Source organism: Echiichthys vipera, assembly GCF_963691815.1.
Source record: "Echiichthys vipera genome assembly, chromosome: 22".
Taxonomy (NCBI): Eukaryota; Metazoa; Chordata; class Actinopteri; order Perciformes; family Trachinidae; genus Echiichthys; species Echiichthys vipera.
Window position 1 is genome coordinate 9,867,817 of NC_139847.1, and position 23,221 is coordinate 9,891,037.

General features: G+C 40.5%; 2 protein-coding genes across 2 annotated transcripts; both read left to right on the forward strand.

Moving 5' to 3' along the window:
- The first annotated feature begins 1,641 nt into the window (after window positions 1-1,641).
- capgb (capping protein (actin filament), gelsolin-like b) lies at window positions 1,642-13,973 on the forward strand. The gene is made up of 9 exons (XM_083936775.1): window positions 1,642-1,770; window positions 7,494-7,687; window positions 9,238-9,392; window positions 10,242-10,400; window positions 10,536-10,685; window positions 11,955-12,041; window positions 12,148-12,280; window positions 13,368-13,459; window positions 13,587-13,973. Exons 2-9 carry the CDS (start codon window positions 7,495-7,497, stop codon window positions 13,650-13,652), a joined length of 1,035 nt encoding a protein of 344 aa, XP_083792901.1. The 5' UTR covers window positions 1,642-1,770; window position 7,494; the 3' UTR covers window positions 13,653-13,973.
- A 3,439-nt stretch (window positions 13,974-17,412) lies between these two features.
- On the forward strand, window positions 17,413-22,845 carry LOC310963956 (uncharacterized protein; the record flags this gene model as incomplete). The annotated part of the gene is made up of 10 exons (XM_083936913.1): window positions 17,413-17,483; window positions 18,280-18,329; window positions 18,791-18,936; window positions 19,025-19,123; window positions 20,283-20,420; window positions 20,550-20,651; window positions 20,814-20,942; window positions 21,660-21,738; window positions 22,179-22,205; window positions 22,295-22,845. The coding sequence occupies 10 exons, from the start codon at window positions 17,413-17,415 to the stop codon at window positions 22,843-22,845; spliced, it is 1,392 nt and encodes a 463-aa protein (XP_083793039.1).
- Window positions 22,846-23,221: the final 376 nt, after the last annotated feature.

Sequence of the window (23,221 nt, forward strand, 5' to 3'; positions counted from 1 at the left end):
TGGAGATCACTGTGATGTGTCTGTTTCCCCAGGAGAGGCCGCTCGGCTCCTGACAAAATGTAAAGCCTCTCCACCGACACCTGCAATCAACAAGTCTCTCACAAATAGTTTTCCTGTTGGGGAAACTCTCTCCCTCTCATTTTCACTGTGATATTATCAAATATATTCTGCTTGTTCCAGCTCCTTATTGAAGACATATGATATTTAGTGAAAATACACTAACACCATGTCTTGTGATTAATTTGATGCACATTTCCACAACATCCTCCCTGATTTTTGCTATTTTTTAGAAACTTTGGATGAGTTTTGTGGGTTTGAACAATGTTTAGCTGCACAGCAGATTACAGTTACAATATTACTTTCACTAGAAACAAGTAGTGTAACGAATTACTAATAAAATATCTCTAATAATATTACAGTTACCCCCCCAAAAACTAGTTATAACTAGATTGACTGATCTGAAATCCAACAATCCAGATCCACTCAGTTTTCCATCTAACCTGTAACTTTGTATGGATTCATAGGCTGCAGGGGAAAGTGTATTTGTGCACCCTTCGCTGTGCATGATGGGGATTCCCCTGACATTCAGACGTGCACATGAAAAGTCTGAGGAGAAGGAACGCAATTACCAATTTTGTTTGGTGTAACAGAAAAGAAATATAACGAGTAGTGTAACAAATAACTTAATAAGTAAAGTAAAATAACTTTGGAAAAGAGTAATGAGTAATAAATTACATTTTTTGAGTTCAACCAAAATTGTTAAATAAAGCTCAACACGATCTGTCTGCTACTTAAAACTGTGGAGACTGATTCTTTTTATTTTTGTCCCATACATGCTGAAACATTTGTGTATTTTTTCGTTTACATTTGAAAATTAAAACTTTTACTTAGATTATCCAAACGTAATCGAGTTGATTGAGTGCATTTAACATCAGACAGGCTAAAATAATCTTCACCTGTGGAAATGATGAATCACAGGTTTCACTCTGAGGCTGAACTTAGCTTCACACACACACACACACACACACACACACACACACACACACACACACACACACACACACACACACACACACACACACACACACACGCATGGGTGTGTTTGACTGGGGGTTCGGTTGCTGTGGCGATATTTACCAACTGTGGAGATTGTGACGTTGAGTCATTAATGAGAGAGCAGTTATTAGAAGATCTTATCTCTTAATTAAAAAGTGATAAATCCCTTGTGTTTAAACATTATAGACACAGAGACCAGAAAGGGGCTCAAGACAATCACATGCAAGTTTATGGAGGGATTTCATGAATGGACATTTCTTTTTTAATTTCTGTGCTTTTGTATCACCTCATCTTTGTATCTGTTAAAGAAAGGAAGAAAGTCTAATGCACTTTAAGTATTAATCAGGTTGAAAATGAGCAGTTTCAGATGGATTTGTTCGAGGCCTACAGTTACGCCACTTTAAGTCCTGATTCAATCAAGTTTCCGCACTTTTTTTTTTGCTTCTTTTGTGTTTGAGTCAGAGGGCTGGGCTTAGACTGCCAGACAGAGGCAGGAAATATTGTGTGTGTGTGTGTGTGTGTGTGTGTGTGTGTGTGTGTGTGTGTGTGTGTGTGTGTGTGTGTGTGTGTGTGTGTGTGAGAGAGAGAGAGAGAGAGAGAGGGAGAGAGAGAAAGAATTTGTGTGTTTAGGGACGTGTTTCTCCTTGCGTGACTGCATTTCTCTCCACTCTCTGCACAGACGTGTTGCGACCCACCACCAACTCACTCTCCAAGGTAAACTTTAACATGGACCTTATTTTAATCCTGTGCAGTTCGATTTGTTCTTTCAGTGTCTTTTTTCTTATTTTCCCTCACATTCTTTTACCCTAAAGCTTTGTAAAAAAAAACCTTTCCTCTCATACTCTTCTTTCCCTGGTTGCTCATCACATTCCTTCCCCTGAGGAATCTCACGACGGGACAACAACCCTTTAGTTTCTCTCTGACATCCATCTGTCCATTCAGACTCTTTGCTTATTATCTGCTCCACCTTTTCTGCTATCAGTGGAGGGGGAAACCCGGCCTTTAATTTCCTTTCCCAGTGTGTCGCTTGTCTCACTTCCTACACATTATCCGGGTCTTTTTTTGCTGCAACTTCCTTAAAGTAAGGGTGGGGTGTGAAACGGTAACAGCTTTGTATCTTTAGTTCAGAAAAGTAACCTTAGAATTAAAAAAACATTACACTTTCGTTAAAGTGTGATTTAAAATTCACATCATGCTATATTTCCTGTCCCCTTCCTCTTTGTTCTCTAGTCAAGTCTCAACTTCTCCTCCTCCGTCTGCATCACCCTGTCTGGATTTCAGCCTCCTAATCTCAAAAACACACAGCGTACGCAGCCGTACAAACACACACACACACACACACACACACACACACACACGCTGTATACACTCACCGTCAGATCACTCCACGCCTGCTGCTCTGTCCGCCTGCTCTCATATTTCTGTCTGCTTATCAACACACGAATGACAGATTGAGTCAGTGACCTCTGTGACTTTGTGTTTCCATCTAAACCCCTCTGATCTCCATGTCTCCTCCATCTTACCACACGCCACTGACCGCTCCAGTAGTCGAGGCCAAAAGGGCGAACGTCTATCTTTTTAATGTTGAACTTCTTTGGAACAATTATCAAGACTCACTCTTTATTCCTCACTTCTTTTCTTTCATTGTTTCCCCCCGATGTAAATGACTAGACTGGATCATAGAGATTATTGAGATTTAAATCAGATTTTAAATCAGTGCTTTAAAGATTAAGTCAATCAAACAAACAATCATGTAGATTTTCCATGTTTGTTTCACTCTAAATCCTTTTAAATGTTAATGGTTTCACTGTTTGATAACACTTGAATGCATCATGACATTTGGAGTAAAACCCAAAGTAGGCCTTTCTCAAGCTGTGCTCTTAGTGTGCTGTTAGTGAGTAGTCATTAGTTATCAACGGTACCCCTATTCTTGATCTGCACTGAGGATTTAAAAATAAGAAAGAATCCACTCACCATTGGTGGGGCACATGACTCTGAATTTCAAAGGTGATATGCTAATTTTCAGGTTTTGGGTTTCTACCAGAACATGTTTACATGCTTTAATGTTCAAAAACACATTATTTTTCTCATCCTGTCTGTCTGAATATTCCTGTATTCACCCTCTGTCTGAAACATTCTGTTTTAGCTCCTGTCTCTTTAAGACCCCCTCCTGAAAAAGACCAGTCTGCTCTGGTTAGTCAGCGTTCCTAGGTTCTTCTGCATCTCTGCACTATCATTGCATATATATACATACATAGTATAGTTGTGACATCATAGAAGTCCTGACGGCTCGTTTAAAGACAGTTTCTGAATACGGACTGTGTGCATTTCTCTGTGGATAGAGGGTTTTGATTCTTTCACAGTATATGTATACAGCACCTCCACCTGCTTTATGATAAAAACAGAAGTCCAACTGATTCAGTCTCCTGATGAAGTAACCACCCCGACCTCCTCCCTACCCCAGAACTCTGTGGCTTTTAATTCTGGAGCACTTCTCTGTGTGTCTAATTATGGAGCGGATGGGTTTACAGTTGAAGGCCCGGTGCATTTTAAACACACACACAAGTATTGAGATTGGATGGAGATGGAGAACCGTAGTTAACTTATCACTTTACTTGCACTTGCTTCTACCTTTTGCCGTTTTATCGATTAACCAGATATTTTCTAACACAATTTATCATTTATACTGATGATTCAACCAGGAGAATTTCAAGCTGATCAACTCCTTAGAATTGCTCTAACTGTGAGTTTCACTATGCAGAAAATGAAAAGGACGTTTACATCTTTAATCTGGGAGGCTCAAATGAGAAATGAATGAGAAACGATGGTGGTCACTCACTCACTCACTTATCTTCAACCTGTTATCCGGGGTCAGGTCGTGGGGGCAGCAGCTCTAGCAGGGGACCCCAAACTTCCCTTTCCTGGCCCACGTTAACCAGCTCTAACTGGGCGTTCCCAGGCCAGTGTGGAGATATAATCCTCGAGGCCTCCTCCCTGGGGAGGCGCCCATATGGCATCCTTACTAGATGCCCGAACCACCTCAACTGGCTGAGGATGGTGGTGTTCAAAGTAATTTCCTGAGCATGTTGGGGGCCTAAAACTAGCTAGCTAAACCCCTCCATCGGAAAGAAATAGTGAGTTTTACACTTCCACATATCTGTCGCTGTCTTCGTCGACCTTTTGTGGTGAAGGAGGGTATACAAGGAGGAGAGAAAAAGAAAAGAAAGCATGCCTTTATTAGTCCCACACACGAAGGCCTCAAGTATGCACACATGCACAAAAAGGTCCTATACACATGAATTAATGCGGAGATGTCAGAGCGAGGGAGGGAGAGGAGTCAGAGGAGAAGGGAAGAGTGGAAAGATGGAGGAGCCAGCGGCGTGATCTCCCAGTAATTATCCACTTGGTCTTTAGCTTTAGCCAGGAACCAGGAACCCGACTCTACCCCTCCACCCCCATGCGGCGTCCTATCCACAGGCCGCAGGTAGGTTTCATCACACCAGCTCCAGTTACCTCCCACATATAAGCTAACCAGGCCAGGTGAGCGCAAACACTGCTCCTCGGCAGAACCCTCAATCCCTCACACGCTCACTCACACACACACCAGGGCACACACACTCCAGTGGACACGCAGAATGGAGCCGGAGTCAGACAGTATGCCGGGGGTACCAGAGGAGATCATACAGTTAAGTGGATCGGGGCCTTCTTTCTCTGCCCTCCTTACTTACTCTTGGAGCAGCCATCCAAGCACTTGTAACCTAAACTCAGGGCCCCTGCATGTGCTGCCTCAGGCCCTTTCTCTCTGTCCTCGCTCCCTCACCTCCTCTACATTTTATGTATCTTTCAAACTGAACTCCACCAAAAAAACAGAAAGCTGCTGACATCCTGTTTGACTGACCCCACTTCTGACAATCAGCACCAATAGATCCAACTGTTTCTGCTGCATAGTGAGTCATTTCTAACAGATAATATAGGAGAGTTGGTAGTTTATGTTGGATCAGTGGCCTCAGTTGACTCTAATTACTATAATTATTATTGTTTACTTCTTAATCAGTCATGGTTGCTGCCTGGCGCCGGTCTAACAGCCAAAGTGAAACATAAACTGCTGTCTTATATAATGATAATAGTTATATTATAAGGAGGTGCAGTAAATGTGACGGCCATATAATGTTGTTTATTTTAACACAGCCATATGTTAATTGATGTGTAATGCTGCCAGAGTCTAATCTGACGATGTAACAACCCCGTCATAAAGCTGCAGAAGAGGAAACCGCAGCAGAAGATACTTGATGTAGCTGCAGCATGGGTTTGAAGAGGTTTCCAGTGTTTGTGTGTTATTATCATCCAGGAAACGCCTTTTGATTATCTGTAGAAGCATGAAGCTGCAAATATATAGCACTATTATACACTGCATTAGATATCTTAGGACGAAGTGTTTTTATTCAGTTAAATAGTGTTGAAGTCAATGAATTAAACTGCAATTTGGATCTCAACTACACACCTGTAACATTTCTGAACTGCACTGCAAATGCTGATTTTTAAGAAAGTAAAAAAAAGCCTTTCTAGAAAATGAGTCCTATTTTTTGTCTAAAAAGAATAAGAATCTTGTCAAGCTTCTTTCACAAAATTCACAAAAATAGTCTTATTTTGAGAAGATATTTATATCTAACTTTTTTAAATTAGATTTACCAGCCGATATCAAGCTCAAGATTATGTTCCTTATTTTTAGATTGAGTACACTTGCTCAACTTCTCAATTTAAGAATCTTAAGAAAATACCGCAATTCTTTTTTGCAACTGTTTTTTTTTTTACTCTAGCCTTTTTGTCTAGTCTAAAGGCACATTATTTATTTTTCAGAGGCTGGACTTTTTTTTTGCACGTTTTAAAAACTCTTCCTAGTAAATTTGTCATACCCCATCGGCAGATTTTTTTGCTCAATACAAGATACTTGAACTAGATTTAGTGAATTAGGCTTATTTGTAGAAGGGCTGTTTTTGCAGGGCTATGTGTGTCTCGCACGATCAGGACGCTATCACAGTGATAAAATCCATCCACAGACAGTCATGATGACACACACACACACACACACACACACACACACACACACACACACACACACACACACACACACACACACACACACACGCACACACACACACACACAGACTCACTCACTCACAGAGTGAACAACAGAGGCGTTGCGGCTGATAATCATTTTTTGCAGAAGTACACCCTGTTTCCATTTTATTAGGGACACCTAGCTTAATCTTATACCTTATGTCTAATGCAATAAATCCTTCAGGAAGGTTGTAATGTTCAGTTGATCAATCATTCAAGAGGCTGCTGTTATGCGTCACACTTGGATGTGTTTCTAATATTTTGTCCACCCCTCATACATCACTCAGGGTGATTTTTTGAGTTTTGTTTGTTAGCAGCTGCTCTTGTGGTGCGAACTAATCCGGCATTGTTTCCTCTTTCTCTGACACATACCATCTTTCCATTCCTCATTTCTATTGTTAAAAGTGTTTTTTTCTTTGATTCCTACTTGAAAATCACACTTGTTACATTACAAAATTACATTTTAAACAGTGCATCAAGTGTATCTCAGCAGAGAGGGACAGAGTGAGGTAAACAGGAAAAGAAAGGTAGCAGTAACACATCTCTCTACAAACCTCACTTTCTTTCAGTCATGCAGATTATAGCACAGCAAGGCAAGAACAGACAGGAAGAGACAAAGGTGTGGTTAGGTGACACACGTTTAGAAGCATCCAAATGCACTGCTTTTTTCTTTCTTGTTCCCATGTGACGTGGTATGAAAAACTATAAGACAGAGGGAGGTTTACATTAGAGTGACTCAACCAAATCCATCACCTGAGATATGATCTAGCGGGCCACACCTGTTTGAGGCCTGCTTGGTCTTGTGTTGCATAAAAGTGATGTAATGCAGCCTGTGGTTGTTAAGCAGCAACACAACCCCTCATTTTAGCACTCATCACATCAACCACACCCAGGATTTGTGCTTTGGAGGCATCTGTGTTGAGCTCTGGTCTTTAAAGTTTCAGTCAGTGTGGACAACAGTAAATAATATTATAAAGCAGGTTCAGGTGCTGTATAAATACTGTGAAAGTATCAAAACCCTCAATCCACAGAGAAATGTATAGACAGTGTATTTAAAAGAGTCGTCAGGACTTCCTGTACAGTTGTGATGTCACACGTCTTCAGATGGAGACATGTTTCCTTCATTTGTCAGGACCTTGTGAGCTTTAACACTGCCTTCTTCCCCTTCTGTGGGAGGGCATTTGTGTCAACTGAGTATGACTCAGAGTTATCTTAAGTTCATATTTATATTTATAATCATTCCCCATATTTTCTTCCCTCTCTACGGCAAAGTTTGTCCTCTTTCCTTTTGTCTTACGTCTTTTCCTTCCTCCTTGCAGAATGCTCCCCTTCAAGCCAGCACCGGGTCAGTTCGGCCCAGAGGTCCGCGAGCCGGGCGTCCGAGTGTGGAGGGTGGAGAAGATGAAGGCGGTGCTGCTGGATCCCTCCGAGTTTGGAGCCTTTTATAACGGGGACTCCTATCTGGTGCTGGAGAACCGTGGCCAACTGGGAGCCGACCTCCACATGTGGATAGGTGAGAGAGAAACATCTGGGTCGTATAAAAATGTGTGTCACCACAAAAGGATTATGGAGCATGCAGCTGGACACTCGACTCATTTCAAGTCAGCTTCATTTATTTATGAAAGAAAAAGCAAACTGCATACTTGAAACACTTTGAAAATAAAATCAAATAAGAGCTGAAGAGGGAGATATAATATTTTAGTACCAAGCAGAGATCATTGAAATCATAAAAGAGGAGATAATAGGAACAACTGAAGAGCCCTAAAAGCTATTTCCTCCGTTTTCCCGTGATAACAAGATCATTTTCCTTAGTTTTTCTGAGATAACGAGATAATTAATTTGAGGGATAATGAATGAAACATGATAGGCCTGATATTTCCAACACACCTGACATGTCATGCCTGGTTGAGACTCATATCTTGAAGAACACTATAGACAACACTGACTGATGATTTCAGTTTGTTATTAACCGAAATCAGCCGCTATATTTATGTGCACACTGTAAAACTCCTCCCTGTACTGGCATTTATGTTGTTGTAATATAATATTGTTGATAATTAAGTTTGTTTAAAAAATAAAACAAAAAAAAACATGTCGTTAATGAGGACATCAGGCTGAGTCTTGCTAATCGTCTTCTTAGCAACGTTTTTTTTTCTCCAGATCTCAAATTAATTATCTCATTATCATGGGAAAACGGATTAAATAAAATGTGTATATGTATAACCCTTTAGGGCTTCCGTAGAATGAGATTATCTAAATGAGACCATTTCCAGACCTATGCATTTAGAGAGCCAGGAGAGACGCGAGTCGAGACCTTTTACACTTAAACATGAAATCCTGATTAAAAAGATACTCTTCCTTTTTCTATTTCACTTCCCCATCGTCCAGTGCTTACCACACACGTCTAATCCAGGTCTAGAAAAGAGCTAATAACCCTCTCACTGATGGTGATGACACATGAGACACAGCGCTGACCTGCTGCATCATTGTGTGAGAAGAAGAGGCTGCGTGGAGAAGGGATGGAGGGACGATGAGAGAGAGAGAGAGAGAGAGAGAGAGAGAGAGAGAGAGAGAGAGAGAGAGAGAGAGAGAGAGAGAGAGAGAGAGAGAGAGAGAGAGAGAGAGAGAGAGAGAGAGAGAGAGAGAGAGAGAGAGAGAGAGAGAGAGAGAGAGAGACACGTCCCAGGGGACACTGGGAAGGTTTTTGGAGCAGGAGCCCATTAAAAATGCAGGGGGACTGTTACAGCGCTCAAATGTGGCTGTTGTTTCCAGCGTGTATCCGGTGCTTAGGTAACACTAAGCTGATTGTCACAGCTTGGAGAGGGCTCTCTGTGCTCAAGCATCTGAAGCCTCCTCCTCTTGTTTACAGTTCCCCGTGTTGTCTCCACGCGTCCACTGTTTGCTTCTCAGCTCTTTGTCTCCATGAGCCGCCCCCCTCTGTCTTTGTTCCCCTATATTGTGACATGTTAACCTTTCTGGCCTCATTTTCTGACTAAAGAAAGAAAACAGGTATACAATCTGTTGTTTTTGAACTTGATATTTAGTTCTTTCCTCCTGTTGTAGGTGAGAAGTCGTCCCGGGACGAGCAGGTGGCGTGCGCCATGCTGGCCACCCAGCTGGACAACTTCCTGAGCGGTGACCCTGTTCAGCACAGGCACATCCAGGGTCACGAGACCCCCGAGTTCATGGCTCTCTTCCCCAGAGGGGTCAGCTACAAGGTGAGGGAGAAGACCTGCACAGATACTTTACATGCCATTGAAAAATGAAGGACATTGACAGTATAGATATTGCTTTGATATTGATAAGCAAAAACATATTTCTTAATGCAGTTACATTTCAAAAATGCTTTATTTTGACGTGTTAGTATGTTCATTTCTTGTTTTCCAAGAAAGTTTCCTGGAAATAATGATATTATTTGGCAAAAAGGTCAACTAGGAATGAAAGAAAAGCTCCTTAAACCCTTAAATATTCATTCATTTTTCAGTTTTTAAATATGTTTTTAACATTTAAGTTAAGTTAAGTAAAAGATAAAAAAAGCAACAATGCATATTCAGACACATACAAAGAGTCAAATAGAATAACAGAATAAAAATGTATAATTAGAAAGGTAATCCTTCCTATATGTTGAATTGTGGGCTTTTTTGTCGACAAATCTGATATTTTATGCAGCATGACTATATCATTTAATCAGAATCTATTAATTGGATGTACAGAACAAGTCAGTTAATTGTATACTTCATTGACTTGCAATGTCAATTAAAGTAATCAAAAACATGTTTTCTCAGTTTTCAGTCATAACTGAGAATCTGACTCCAAAAGTGGCCTTTAGACGCATCTCTATTTTTATCTAGCATCTTTTTATTGCTCATGCCTTCTATCATGTTACAGCACCCTGGATATTCAGGCCTCTGTGCCAAAGTTCATTCACGCAACTCCATTTGGGCTGAAACATGTCGAGCTCGTTCAGAAACAAACCAGGATGTTAAAGCTGAAATTTCCCAGTGCAAACAACCTAAAAAATAAACATACAATGCCTTTAAATAAAGATGCCATGTTATCTCTCACAGGCGGGCGGTGTGGACTCGGGCTTCAGGAGGCCTCAGGGCTCCGGGCCGGTGCAGAGGTTGTACCAAATCAAAGGGAAACGCAACATCCGTGCCAAGGAGGTGGAACTGTCCTGGAGCAGCTTCAACAAAGGAGACTGCTTCGTCCTCGACCTTGGAGAGGTGAGAAACTGTAAATCAGAATAAAATAAAATGCTGCAATCCAAAATCAAGTTCCCTGTGCATCTAAAACTGCAATCTGCTTGAGATAATGATGATTACGGCGACAGTTTCACCGTCGTTGTGATCTCGTCGCAGATCATCGTGTCGTGGATCGGGTCGCAGGCCAACATCTTCGAGAAGCAGAAGGTGCGTGAGATCGCCTCGCTGATTCGTGACACGGACAGACACGGAAAAGCCCGAATCGTGGACAGCACTGAGGGGGACGAGCCGGAGGAGATGCTCAAGGTGAGTGCACACTTTTATCGTGTAATTAAAAAATAGTTTGGCTTATAGATCATTTTAAAAAGGAACAGATTGGTATTTCTGGAAGTGCACTAACTCTGATTTTTGTGCTTAGATAAGAAAATGATGACCATCTTCATGCCTGTAATGTGTTAGTGAGGTTTAGAGGTGTGGGGGCTTACTGTTTCCCTTTGTTTTCAGTCTTCATACTAAGCTAACCGTCTGATGCCTGTAGCTGCACAATTAGCGTACAGACGTGAGAGCGCTGTCAATCATCTGATCTAAGTGACTAAACTACTACTAAACCTCACTGCTACGTATAACTTGTATGTTATAATTTGTTTCCAAGCCTCTAAAACAGAGACGTTCGTAAATGCTGCTGACCCCGTTTAAGTTTGAAAACTCCGGGTTGCGTTTTAGTCTGGACAGGCAGAAAAAGAGAACTTCGAAAACGATGATGCAGACGCACATTCGTCTCATCAGTCCTGACGCGTCCTTCCCTGATTCGTCAAGCCGTCTATCCTTTTCTGGAAGACAACAAACATCACCCTGCAAAAAATCTGCATTTTATAATACCACTACTGCCTACTTGTGCAGGAGCTAAGCTATTATTTTATTATAATTGCGACAATTCCAGTGACCCACGGCGTTGTCGGCATGTGTAAGTGAATGGTGATGTGGTTTTCAGGCATCAAGTATAGATGGAGATTAGTTCTGAAACTGTGTTAAAGTGTAATTCCAGCGTATTTGCATCCCTTGGTCTTTTTCTGCATAAATGGTCTTTTCTGCATAAATATACATCACATAAGCCATTGAGACAGTTTTAATGGAGAAATCTTGGACAGTTCCTCAGAGTTTAGTTCAAGGAGGCAAAGTATTGAACTGAACTCCAGTGTATTCTGTTATCGACTTGTTTGGGCTGCCTGTTAATATGAACAGAGCCGGCTGCTGTAGCATTGTAAAAGTCTTTTTGAATGGGTTCACTAACTACGTTGTTGGTTCTTAGTTTTATGTGTAGGGACTCTTATCATGCTACTGCAGAGGTTTGATGCTATTTTGAGCAGTACTACACCGCACCGCCCCGAGCAACTCAGTGTTAGCCGTGTCTGGCTGTTAGCGACTGCCTGCGGTTTATAGGTTATCAATGGAAAAAACTGTCTTATTTGATATATATTTATGCCCTAAAAGACCATGGAATGCAAGTACACTGGAATTACACTTTAATCCTTAAAAAGGCCTTGGTGTCTGAGCTTCTCTCTTGCTGCTGAGCAGGTCCTGGGACAGATGCCACAGCTGCCAGAGAGCACACCAGAGGAAGACAGCAAAGCAGACGCTTCCAACTCCGCCTCCCTTTACAAGGTCACCATATCCGCCGAGCCCTGAAAACGAGACCGAAACCTCAAACCACCATTTACATCCACTGCGTCTTAAGTAAAGCATAAAACTGCATGCTTTTACCCCACAGGTATCGGACGCCACAGGTTCCATGACGACGACCAAAGTGTCAGAGAAGAGCCCGTTCGCCAAGGATCTGCTGGTCCGTGACGACTGCTTCATCCTGGACAACGGCGCCAACGGAAAGGTCTTCGTCTGGAAAGGTGAGGAAATACTACTTGATCCTGAACCAGCAGACTCTTGGCGCCTGAAATGCATACGGAGGAAAGTGATAGTTGTTACATGCCAGTGATATTCGGTGTCTGATGGGATCAAACTTTAATGAGCAAATATTGTCTGACAGTTTTTCACATGGAGGCGAGTCTCAAAGAACACCACAAATATTTATAGATTCACTGAAAATGTTAAAAACCTATACTGCACAGTTTGAAAATTGTTAATATGTGAATGAAAAGTACATGCAATGATAAGATTTTACATATTTTAAGGGTTTCTTTTCTAGATTTTCATTTCAAAGCAAAATAATGCAGCACAAAAAACACAAACACAGATAAAGCTATGGGAGTAAATCGGCTCCACTGAAATTTGAAATTAAAAAGCCATTTAATTTCTACCACTGAATATTTATGCATTGAATATATATATGATTTTTTTGGCCTTTGAATTGAACTCTTTTCTCCTTTATTTTTCAATGTCCCAAAATTCAGAATAAAAAATTCAATGTTAAAAAAAACGAAATATACCAAATTCAGATGCAAGTTTAAATGTATGAAATTCAGTGTTCACTTCCGGGAGTATGACTGCAGTAGCATGAGAAGAGTCCTAACACATAAAACGAAGCACCAATGGGCTCCTTCCTTTTGGATTGACTTTGGTAATTGACTTGAATGGACTTTACTATGAGAGGAGCTGGTACAGGGGCCAGTGCTGTAGGTAAGTCTTTAAAACACTCTTTTAATAAACTCCGGGTTCACTAACTACATTGTTGGTGCTTTGTTTTATGTGTAAGGACTCTTCTCATGCTACTGCAGAGGTTTGCTGTTATTTTGTCAGTTTTTTTATCAGTAAAAAAACAGTTTTAATGCCTTCACTGTTCTGCCCCGAGCTAATCAGTGTTAGCCACATCCGGCTGTTAGCGACTCTCCTGGATTTCTCCGTTAATAGTTCATACACGAAAAAAAACTGCCTCCATGGCTTATTTGATGACTGTAAGTGCTGAAAAAGACCATGGGATGATTTTGCACCAGAGTTACACTTTAAAGTGCCAGCACTAATGTGAGCCACCGACAGGTAACGGAGCAAATGCTGAGGAGAAGCAGGTGGCCCTCCAGATGGCGGATAACTTCATCGAACAAATGAAGTACCCCAGGATGAAAACACAGGTACTGCTTTGTAAAAACTGACTGTAAATGTTATCGTTCCTGCAGCCTTTACGGCAACTTGTAATGGTTTTAAAGGATTATCAGTTCATGGTGTTCAGAATGAGCAGTGAGAGTTTCTGTGCTGCAGGTGGAGATACTGCCGCAGGGGAAGGAGACCATCATCTTCAAGCAGTTCTTCAAGAACTGGAACTGAAACATTTCATGGAAACGTTTGACAGATCCTGAAACACGAGGAGGAGGAGAAAACGAGGCTGAGATCTGATAAAAAATACTTTTTTTATACATATATGCATTACTTGGATGTACATATTTGTAAGGTACTGCTGGAACACTCTGTAGCTCGTTATGAAACTGTTAGAATAAGAGATGTGATGCTACTTTTATAAACGCAGACGTGTTCCTTTTAATTAGAAAGATTATAAAGTGACTGAGTTTGGATTTTTTTTTTTTTTTACATTTGTTCTTGTGTCACAGATTCGCCTGCATTTGAAGAATAAATCTGAAACTACTTGTAGATGAGGAGGTTTGCTTTATCACTTTCTATAACGTGCTGAGCCGCTCGTCCACGTCTCCGCCCTCGACGGCAGCTTTTACATAACGTTGTTTTTAAACTATGCCCTCTGTGTTGCCATGGCGGCGTGAGTATTACCTGCACACATAACCCAGTAGGATGACGTCACTTACAGTCATGGTCCACTGTGATCAGAGGTGGAGTTTAACCGCATGCTGCACGTTTACCCACATGCTGCACTTATGTGAAGGTTTATAGAAAGTTAAAGATGAAATGACCCAACAGCATTTAAAGTATTTAAATCTGCTCCACCTCAACCAACTGTTTACATATTAACGCAGCAGTAATAAAATATAAAGGGGGTCGATTCTTCCTACTCCTTTCTACTAGCATTTATTTATAAATGTATGGTGCTCATATGTTCAACATTATATTATATATTGGCTATCTTGTTGTTTTTTCTTTAATTTATTTTCTTTAAAGGAACTCTATTAAAAATGATTACATTTTTTAAATGTACGAAATAAGGTCTATTCTATTCTAATAATTTACTTTAATTTGAAAATCTCACTCACTTTTTAATGCAGTTATTTCATATTTTTACATTTGTATGTTTTAATCTGTTGATGTGGTTCGTTTTAATCTGTTGGGCGCCTCCCTAGGGAGGTGTTCCAGGCACGTCCAGCTGGGAGGAGGCCTCGGGGAAGACCCAGGACTAGGTGGAGAGATTATATCTCCACACTGGCCTGGGAACGCCTCGGAATCCCCCAGTTAGAGCTGGTTAATGTGGCCCGGGAAAGGGAAGTTTGGGGTCCCCTGCTAAAGCTGCTGCCCCCGCGACCCGACCCCAGATAAGTGGATGAAGATGAGATGAGATGCTTTAATCTGTTTTAAAAATTCTACATCAATTTTAAAAATTACTAAATACAAACTATTGTCTTTTTTTATTACATGGTCCATGACATTTACTCGTAGCCTGTTATATAATATATAATTAGATTTCAAATCCATGCCCCGTCACATCTTATATATTATTTCTTATTTATTTTACCGTTCTTAATTTCTATCTACATGTCTTTTAGTGTCGCCTCTTCTTTATTTTATGACTTCTATGAAGCACTTTGAATTTCTCAAAGTTGCAATAAAACAACCGTGCTGCATGTGCATCCTCATATACTACCGACCGTGCACTGCTCTGTGTGTGTGTGTGCGTCAAACAGGGTTTCTGTTTTGCTTTGTGTGGCCTTTATCAAACGTCTCTTCTATCTTGAAATCTTAAGAAAGAGAGGGGAACGTATAAAAGGCATGGCAGTAAAACATCATTTCTTGGAAAAGGTTTTATTTGAAACTGCCTGAAAAATGACTTTTACATTCATTTACACGATAAAAGCTTATGATCAAACCTCAAACCTGACAAAAACACTACATCTGACACCAAAAAAGTTGTTAATATTAAGGTGAAGCTTTCTTTTTATGGTTCTTTCTTTATATATTGGTTTATGTGTTGTCGAGGGTGGAGGAAGGGAGGAGGGGGACTTACAAAGACTGGAGGACGAATAGATCAGTTGATATATGATGATGAACGAGAGCACCATGTTTTTGTATTCCTGTTAAAACGATCCATGTGCAGTATTACAGACGTATAAAGAGGCTGCTGATCTGCCCTCATTCTCAGTCTAACCTCCAGTAATTAAAAATATGTATAAATGTGAACAAAAAAAAGGAAAAAAACATTATGATCAAACCTTTACTGTGGTTTTATCTGAAAATCAGTCTGAAAGATCTTTTTTATGGTGGTTTATGCTGCAGAGGAGATACGACTGATAGTAATTAAGTGTAAACAACATTATCTCCATAAAGATTATCTGTGTCACGGTAAAGATACTGTTTTAAATAAATGCACTGTTAAATTATGTAATACTGAAAACATGGTTTAAAGCATAGACCTTCTTGCTTTTGCGGTTTATTGTGTTTCTTTTAACACTTTTAACCCCTTCAGACCCGCATTTTTTTTGGCTACTCAAAAAAATATTTTAAAACTGATTCTGACTCTTCTTCACCATAGAAAGAAAGTGGAAAAAACAAATTTTTGGTAACTCATGTTTTTAATAGTATTTTTTCATGTCCATTCCAATGGACACAGGGTCTGACTTTTAGGTGATTTAAGAATTATTTTACACATTAATTGACGCTTATTTTCCGTTCGTCTCTTTTTACCCATTATATCGTGTGGAAATAAGAGAACTAATTATTAGTACTTGATTATTCTGAATTACTGTTATTTTTTATTGTTCAGAATTTGATAGAATATCTGCTTATCTACAATATCTACAAAAACCTTAATTTTGTGAAAAAAACAGTGAAGTTGAGAGAACAGTAACAACTGTGTCAGAAGAGACGATTTAAACAGTTTCTTCTCTAGGATTCAAAAATGAACAGGAAGTGTAGAGACCACAGCTTTGAATGATTTCAGCACATCTGCGCCCACAGGACATCACTAGTTTCTCACATTGCTCTGGTTTGATCTTGGTCCATTCTTCTTCAGTCTCTTCCACAGTTCAGTAACTGTAGTGGGTTTCTTAGACATTACTTTGTTGCTGTTGATTTTACAGAGATTCTTTATGGGGTTTAAATCTGGACTTTGGGCCATTTCATTGTTTCAATATTCTTAGCTTCAAGGAACTGCTTAACTTGTCTAACCTGTGTGACGGGGCTTTGTCTTGCATGAAAATTGCTGCTGATTGGAGACAATCACAGTGAAGGTATTGCATGTTGCTGAAGGAGGTTCACATAAACGTTTGCATTCACCTTGCCATGTAGCTGTACAAGAGGCCCAACTCCTGCTGCAGAAAACATCCCACAAACCACAACACTTCCTCCTCCAAATTTAACTGACTTCTTTACACACTTTTGGTTCAGTCTTACCCTAGTTCTACGCCGGACATAATGTTTCCCATCAGACACAAATAAATTGAACGTCCTCTCATTATTGAAGTCACTCTGGACCAGTTCTCCTCTGTCCACACAACATGCTCCTCAGCAAAGGCAGTCTAGGCTTTTTATTATTTCTGCTGATGAGAGGTTTGGTCACTGCAGAGTGGGCTTTCAGTCTACATTGTCTTCAACGACGAGACACTGAGTGCGGAGACAGATCCTCGCCCTGTTCAGCACTGAACTGGAGAACAACTCCAGCTGAAGTGTTGAACCGATTCCCCATTGAGAGTCTTCACTTAATCCCGTCTTGGTTATTTAAAAAAAACAAAAAAAACATGCTAGTACAGCAGTGGTACAGCCACAGCTGATATTCTATCAAATTCTAAACAATAATAAAAATAACAATATTTCAGAATAAATAATGAATTAATGTGTCTCTAATTTTGATCTCCACTGTATATGTTAACTGTTACAACTTTGTTGACTTATATACTGACAATTTCCAAGCATGTGCGTCACTCTAAGTGACATCCAGAGCCTTATGAGTGTTATAAAGAGTCACGCCTTCCTGCCTCCATGGTGAACGTGTCAGCAGCTGCCGGGAAACGGTTAGGATTTCGTGTCAAAGACCTCTGCAGAGAGTCTCTCTGCCACCTCAGAGGCCATAAAATGAGTCCAAAGCTCAGGTAGACGCAGAGAGAGGAACAAATAGGCTGATTAGAGAGCAGACGCTGCCCAGTCTTCTCTGCCAGCTGAGCTGCAGCACCAACAGCGCTCCCTCGGACTAAAGGTATGACAGCAGCAACACACTGGGACTGAATATGATGACAAACTTGAACATTTTCTCCTGAATTTATCACATTTTTACACACTTTTAGGATGGTTAATAAGTATATTTATGCATGTGGTGAATATTCAACAGTACAGATTCAATTATGTTATTTCTTATAAGTTTTCTAAACTTGAGAAAACGTGTCTCATATTCTAAATTGATACTCAAATGAATCAATCATGGAGCAAATATAAAGTGAACCACATCTGAATGAACAGATGTCTCTCACTAGTTTTGAATTTTCTTAACAAAGAGAATGTAAATCTGGAAATATTTATAAAATATCTGTTATATTGCTACAGAATAAACTACCTCACAGTCTATTAAAAAATTACCTTGCTTCACTTAAAATAATCTCACTGGTATAAAACTTACAGGAGCCATTTTTCTTCTGATACATAAAGTACATTTTGATAATATTTCTTAAGGTTTTCAACGCTTGACTTAACTTGTATTGGTGTGTTTTTTTATATATTAAATGCTACTTTTACTTCACCACTGGTCACACCAAACATTAAGTGTTTTTCATGTGTTTTCTCACAGGAGAGAGGACGCCACCATGGAGATGAAGAGCATCCTGAAAAAAGCTAGAAGTAGGTTTTGCACTTTTGTTTATTCAATAATCTTCTCCTACATGCACGTTGTGGCATCACCGTTTATGAATATTTGATATGGTGTTGAATTTGATCATCCCTCCTTGGTAAATGTATTCATTATTATTATTTAGCCTCCAGTATTTTATGTTCTCCTGATATCATCAAATCTTATTCATCATATTTCAGTGTTGTTTTGAAGTTTCATCTGCTGTTGCCATAGAAATAAAGTCCTATTATATTATTATTAAGAGCTTACATTCAATAAATACTTACGTTCGAGTAAATCGAGTAACGAGTAAATCATTTATGGTTCAAAGCTTGATTGTGACGCCCTGAAAGTTAATCATCACATTTATGGGAAGAATCAATACTCTGTTACGTTGATTTATCCTCTTGAGAAGTTTTCCCCTCATTTTCTGCTGGATGTGAACACTGTTTGTCTTTTTGTCCCTCTTCAGGAGCGAGCTTACTGAAGGTGGACGACGGCAGCACCACCCAGAGCAGCTCCATCGGGGCCGTACGCTGGAACCTGCCGGAGGAGGACATCCAGATCACCAGCTCGGCCCCCAGTAGAGCCGCCAACAACTCCACCAAACACTCACAGGTACATCAAAACATCACAGACTGTGCTTAAAAAAGGAAAATACCTACCATAGGAACAAACATTTCAATGTGATGTGTATTTCCCTCAGCAGCATCCTCGTCAGAACGGCCTGAGGGATCTACGCAGCCTGCAGGAGTGTGTGCAGTTCATCCATCACTGGAAGGAGCAAGTGGACCGAGTCTGCAAGGTAGGACATGAGAGAAGGAAGAACGATGTGAGTCAGTGGCTCAGCAGACACATGTTAATGTTATCACGCGTTTACTGCAGTCTTTAGAGTGAGCATTTAAGGGGACAATGATTATTGGGGTGCATTCTGCTTTCACACTGATGCTATTGTTAAATCTAACTAATTTACTCATTTATTTATATTCATTATTTTTGCAGTATTTGTTTAAATACATATGTATTTTATATATTGAATTTCAGGATTTTTTTGTTTGAAGTATTTTTTCAACATTTTTTTATTATTTATTTATTTATTTTATATCTATTTTATTTGTTTTTTTCTGTTAAATGTTATTTAAAACCCACCGTTAAAATACTTAGTAACAGTGTTAAACAATTTATAATAATAATATAATTATTATAATATAATATCAAATCATCACAATTAAGATTTTTGCCGTAATCGGGCAGCCCGATTACTCTAGACAGAAAAGTGTTTTTGCCTGAATGTTTTGCACATCAGTTGCTACTTAACGAGCATGGGAATTCTGATATCTGACGCAGACAAAAAACAGATTGATTCTGACAGGGAAATGAGAAAAAGGTGTCACATGGTTAATCATTTCAGTCGGTTAAACGTTCATAGCTGCAGGTAAATCTTACAAATGTGCAATGTTGCTCTTTAATACCCACAGCTGAAGTTATGAGGCCTTATTTAGTGCGTGATGAGTTCAGGAGAACCAATATTTATCACAGCGCAGATTGGAGAAGCATTGCAATGTGGAAGGACGTTTTTGCCTGGTCATGCAGAGGGATGACTGGGTTATTTTAGTGGGTGAATGTTCATAGGCTACGTGTTTATTGACTCTTTTACAGCCTGGATACATGACCTTCTGCAGTGCTGAGGACACATATGGTGGGGGGTGGGGTGGGGATTAACAAGTAATGTAACAAGTTATGTTGGCTACTGTTCCTACACACGACTTTCACCTGGTTCTTTAGACATGTGTAAGTGGAAAATGTCCCACAAGTGGCGTATTCATTGCTAACCTCCAAAAGCTTTGGCCTTGAAACTCACATTAGTGTCGACATGAGCTGACTATCATATGTATTTTTGCCATTTTTAACTCACTAATATCTTTTAAAGACATTGTCTGACAGTGTGTGGTGTTGTGTTTTAGCACGGCGGTGGCAGTGACCCAGAGGAGGGCCCCAGCAACAAAGAAGCTCAGAGTTCAGACCTTCGTACTGAGCGCAGTCTTGAGGAGAGCAGGAAGCTGATCCTGGAATGGGCTGATGAACTCCGCCATGTCGACAAGGTCAGCGTGTGATCGAGTATCGCGGTGCTCAAAAAGACTTTACTGTAACTGTCGATTACAGATTGAAGGTACATTCTTTATAACAGAAACGGTTGTGAACATCTTAACTTACTGAGTTTGTGTCCTCAGCCCCTGAAGGTGGCCTCTGAGGGTGAAGAAGATGAGGACGCCAATGAGTGGGCACAACTGAGAATAATGGAGTGGGCAAAGGAGCTGCAGAAGGCAACTGAGGTGAGGGGGTCCTACACTTAAAACTGAATGCGTGGGAAGGTTTTAATATTTGTTAGAAGAAGTGCGAGCCATTTGACTGTCTCAGTTACACTCTCAAGCCAGTAAAGACTTCGTCAGAGTGGGACCAAATCTTGTAGCTGAAATGAGTGTTTGTGTTCGCAGAGTTGTGGAGTGCAGAGCGACGAGCTGGGTAAAGTGCTGCGTCTGCTGGGCCTGAAGAAGAAACGGCTGGTCAACCTGCTGCCTCTGCTGGAGTTCATCACCTGGTCTCTGCTCAAAGAAGACAGCACGGTAAGAAAACCACTGACAAATCAAATCAAAACAAATGAGCATTTGGGGTTTTTTTTTACCAAAAATTGTGTAATAATGTTCTTCAGAGGGCCAAAGTGAAATAGAAACCATGGGAAGTTAAACATTTGAATCTGATAGCAAAGAAATAAAGCATCATTTAAGTTGTAAAACGCAGAATTGGCTCAAACTTAAAAGATCTGACACGACCAGGGTTACGAAACAACTTTACATAACGGGATTTGAGTGAACCCTGCACTTCGAATGCGTGCACAGCATGATGTGATTCAATTTATGTCACCATGGCCTCCGCCCTGATAAAGTGCACCAAGAAATGTCCTTGATAACTGATAGTGAAGACTCAGATAAACATCATCACATTTGCAGACGATGGTGTTGTGTATGTAGCTAAGGAATTAGTAGTAGTGCCGTAACAATAAACTGTCTTTTGGTCTATTTGTTCATGGTTATGACCTTCAGGGCTTTCATTTAGTATTAACAGACTCCCAAAAATGGCAGTGTTCAGCATTATTGCCCTCATAAACTTACCACAGCAAGCCAAAACGTAGCCAAGCGCTAAAGTTCACACAGCATTTACAGCTTACGGTTATATTTGCAAACCCCATGGTCGTAAGAGTAGGCAGAATTAAGGGAATCCCTACATTAAAATGCTGTTCCTATGTAACATTTTTTCATTACATCTTTATTTTTCCTCTTCAGAGAATGGTTTCACAGTTATGGTTACTGGCAAAGCAAAGGACCTGGACAGCAGGAATTCCCAGATACATCCCCAACTCAGGTGTGCATTTTTAAAAAAATAATTTTAAAATCATGTAGCTTTCAGAATGACGCCTTTTTGTCCAAAGTTTCAGTACAGTTGTTATTATTATATTACAAGGGTTGTTATTCCAGTGGTCCCCAAACCTTTTATATAAAGCAATTTCTTCTTCAAGTGCGTCTTTGAGTCATGAGCGGTTCAGTGTAAGATGCTCTTTCTCAAAATAAGTTGTAGGGGCCTTAAGAGTACTTTAAAAGAAAACAATAAAGAATCCCCCAAAAATAAAGATAACATTTAGTGTTTTCTATCCTGTAATCATCTCACACTTTAGATTTATCTTGCGACTCCTCGTTCCAACTCCCTGGAAATCACTCGTTTAGATGATTTACAGTGACTATTTCCCTTAGTCTTTCCACTTTTCCACTGCAACTTTAATAAAATGTCTGCGTCTCTATTTTCAGTGTGGAGTTGGATTTGCAGCGCAGCAGGTAAGATCAGCCTATACTTTATCTTCAGGACATAGAACATAAAAAAATGGACACAAGCTCATGTGTGCCTCTTTTTTTCCCCCTGACAGCTGATGTGGTTCTGGACCCCATGACCAACCACCCCTGGCTGCAGCTGTCAGAGAACCAGCGCACGGTCCAAGAAGGCTCCTCAGCGTCCGATTACCCTGAGAGCTCCCAGCGCTTCGACGGCTGGCCCTGCGTGCTGGGCTGGGAGGGCTACAACAGCGGCCGCCACTACTGGGAGGTGGACATAACCAACAACGGCAAATGGCGCGTGGGGCTGACCACCGCCAACTCCAAGCGTCACGGCCGGTTCCCCATGACCCCAAAGCACGGATACTGGGCCCTGTGGCGCAGCACAAAGCAGCTCTACGTCTGCACCCAGCCGGAGACTCCACTGCCAATCAGCCTCATACCTCGACGCATGGGGATCTACTTGGACTACGAAGAGGGCCAGATCTCCTTCTACAACGCGGAGACAAAGTCCCACATCTACACCTTCACTGGAAACTTCAAGGGGAAGCTGTACCCTCTGTTCGTCCCGCTGGATGGTCGCACACGCATGACAATCCAGCACACAAACACTGAGAGAGACGAACCGTGGGAGGATTCACTTTGATTTGAACAAAAATATTTGCTTTGCCCCCCCCAAAAAAAAAAATGCACGAAGATGAAGACTTTTTGAAATGTGGCGTCATCGGTTAAATTCATTGAAAAGCACAATCTGACTTTTCAAAAACTACCTGTGATTTCACATGAATTTTACTTCCCTGTATCCGTCATTTCCTCTCATTTAAGCTGAATTTAAAAAGTCAGTTGAAATCTGACTTTTCAACAGTGGTAGACAAGTAAAAAAACTAAAACTTTATCAAAGTGCTGATGATATTGTTAAAGATGCATCTGATCATGCCACTCTAAAAATACACAGAAATCTACGCTTTCTATCAGCAGATTCATGTAAAGATTGTTTTTTATCAGACCATGGGGAACAAAAA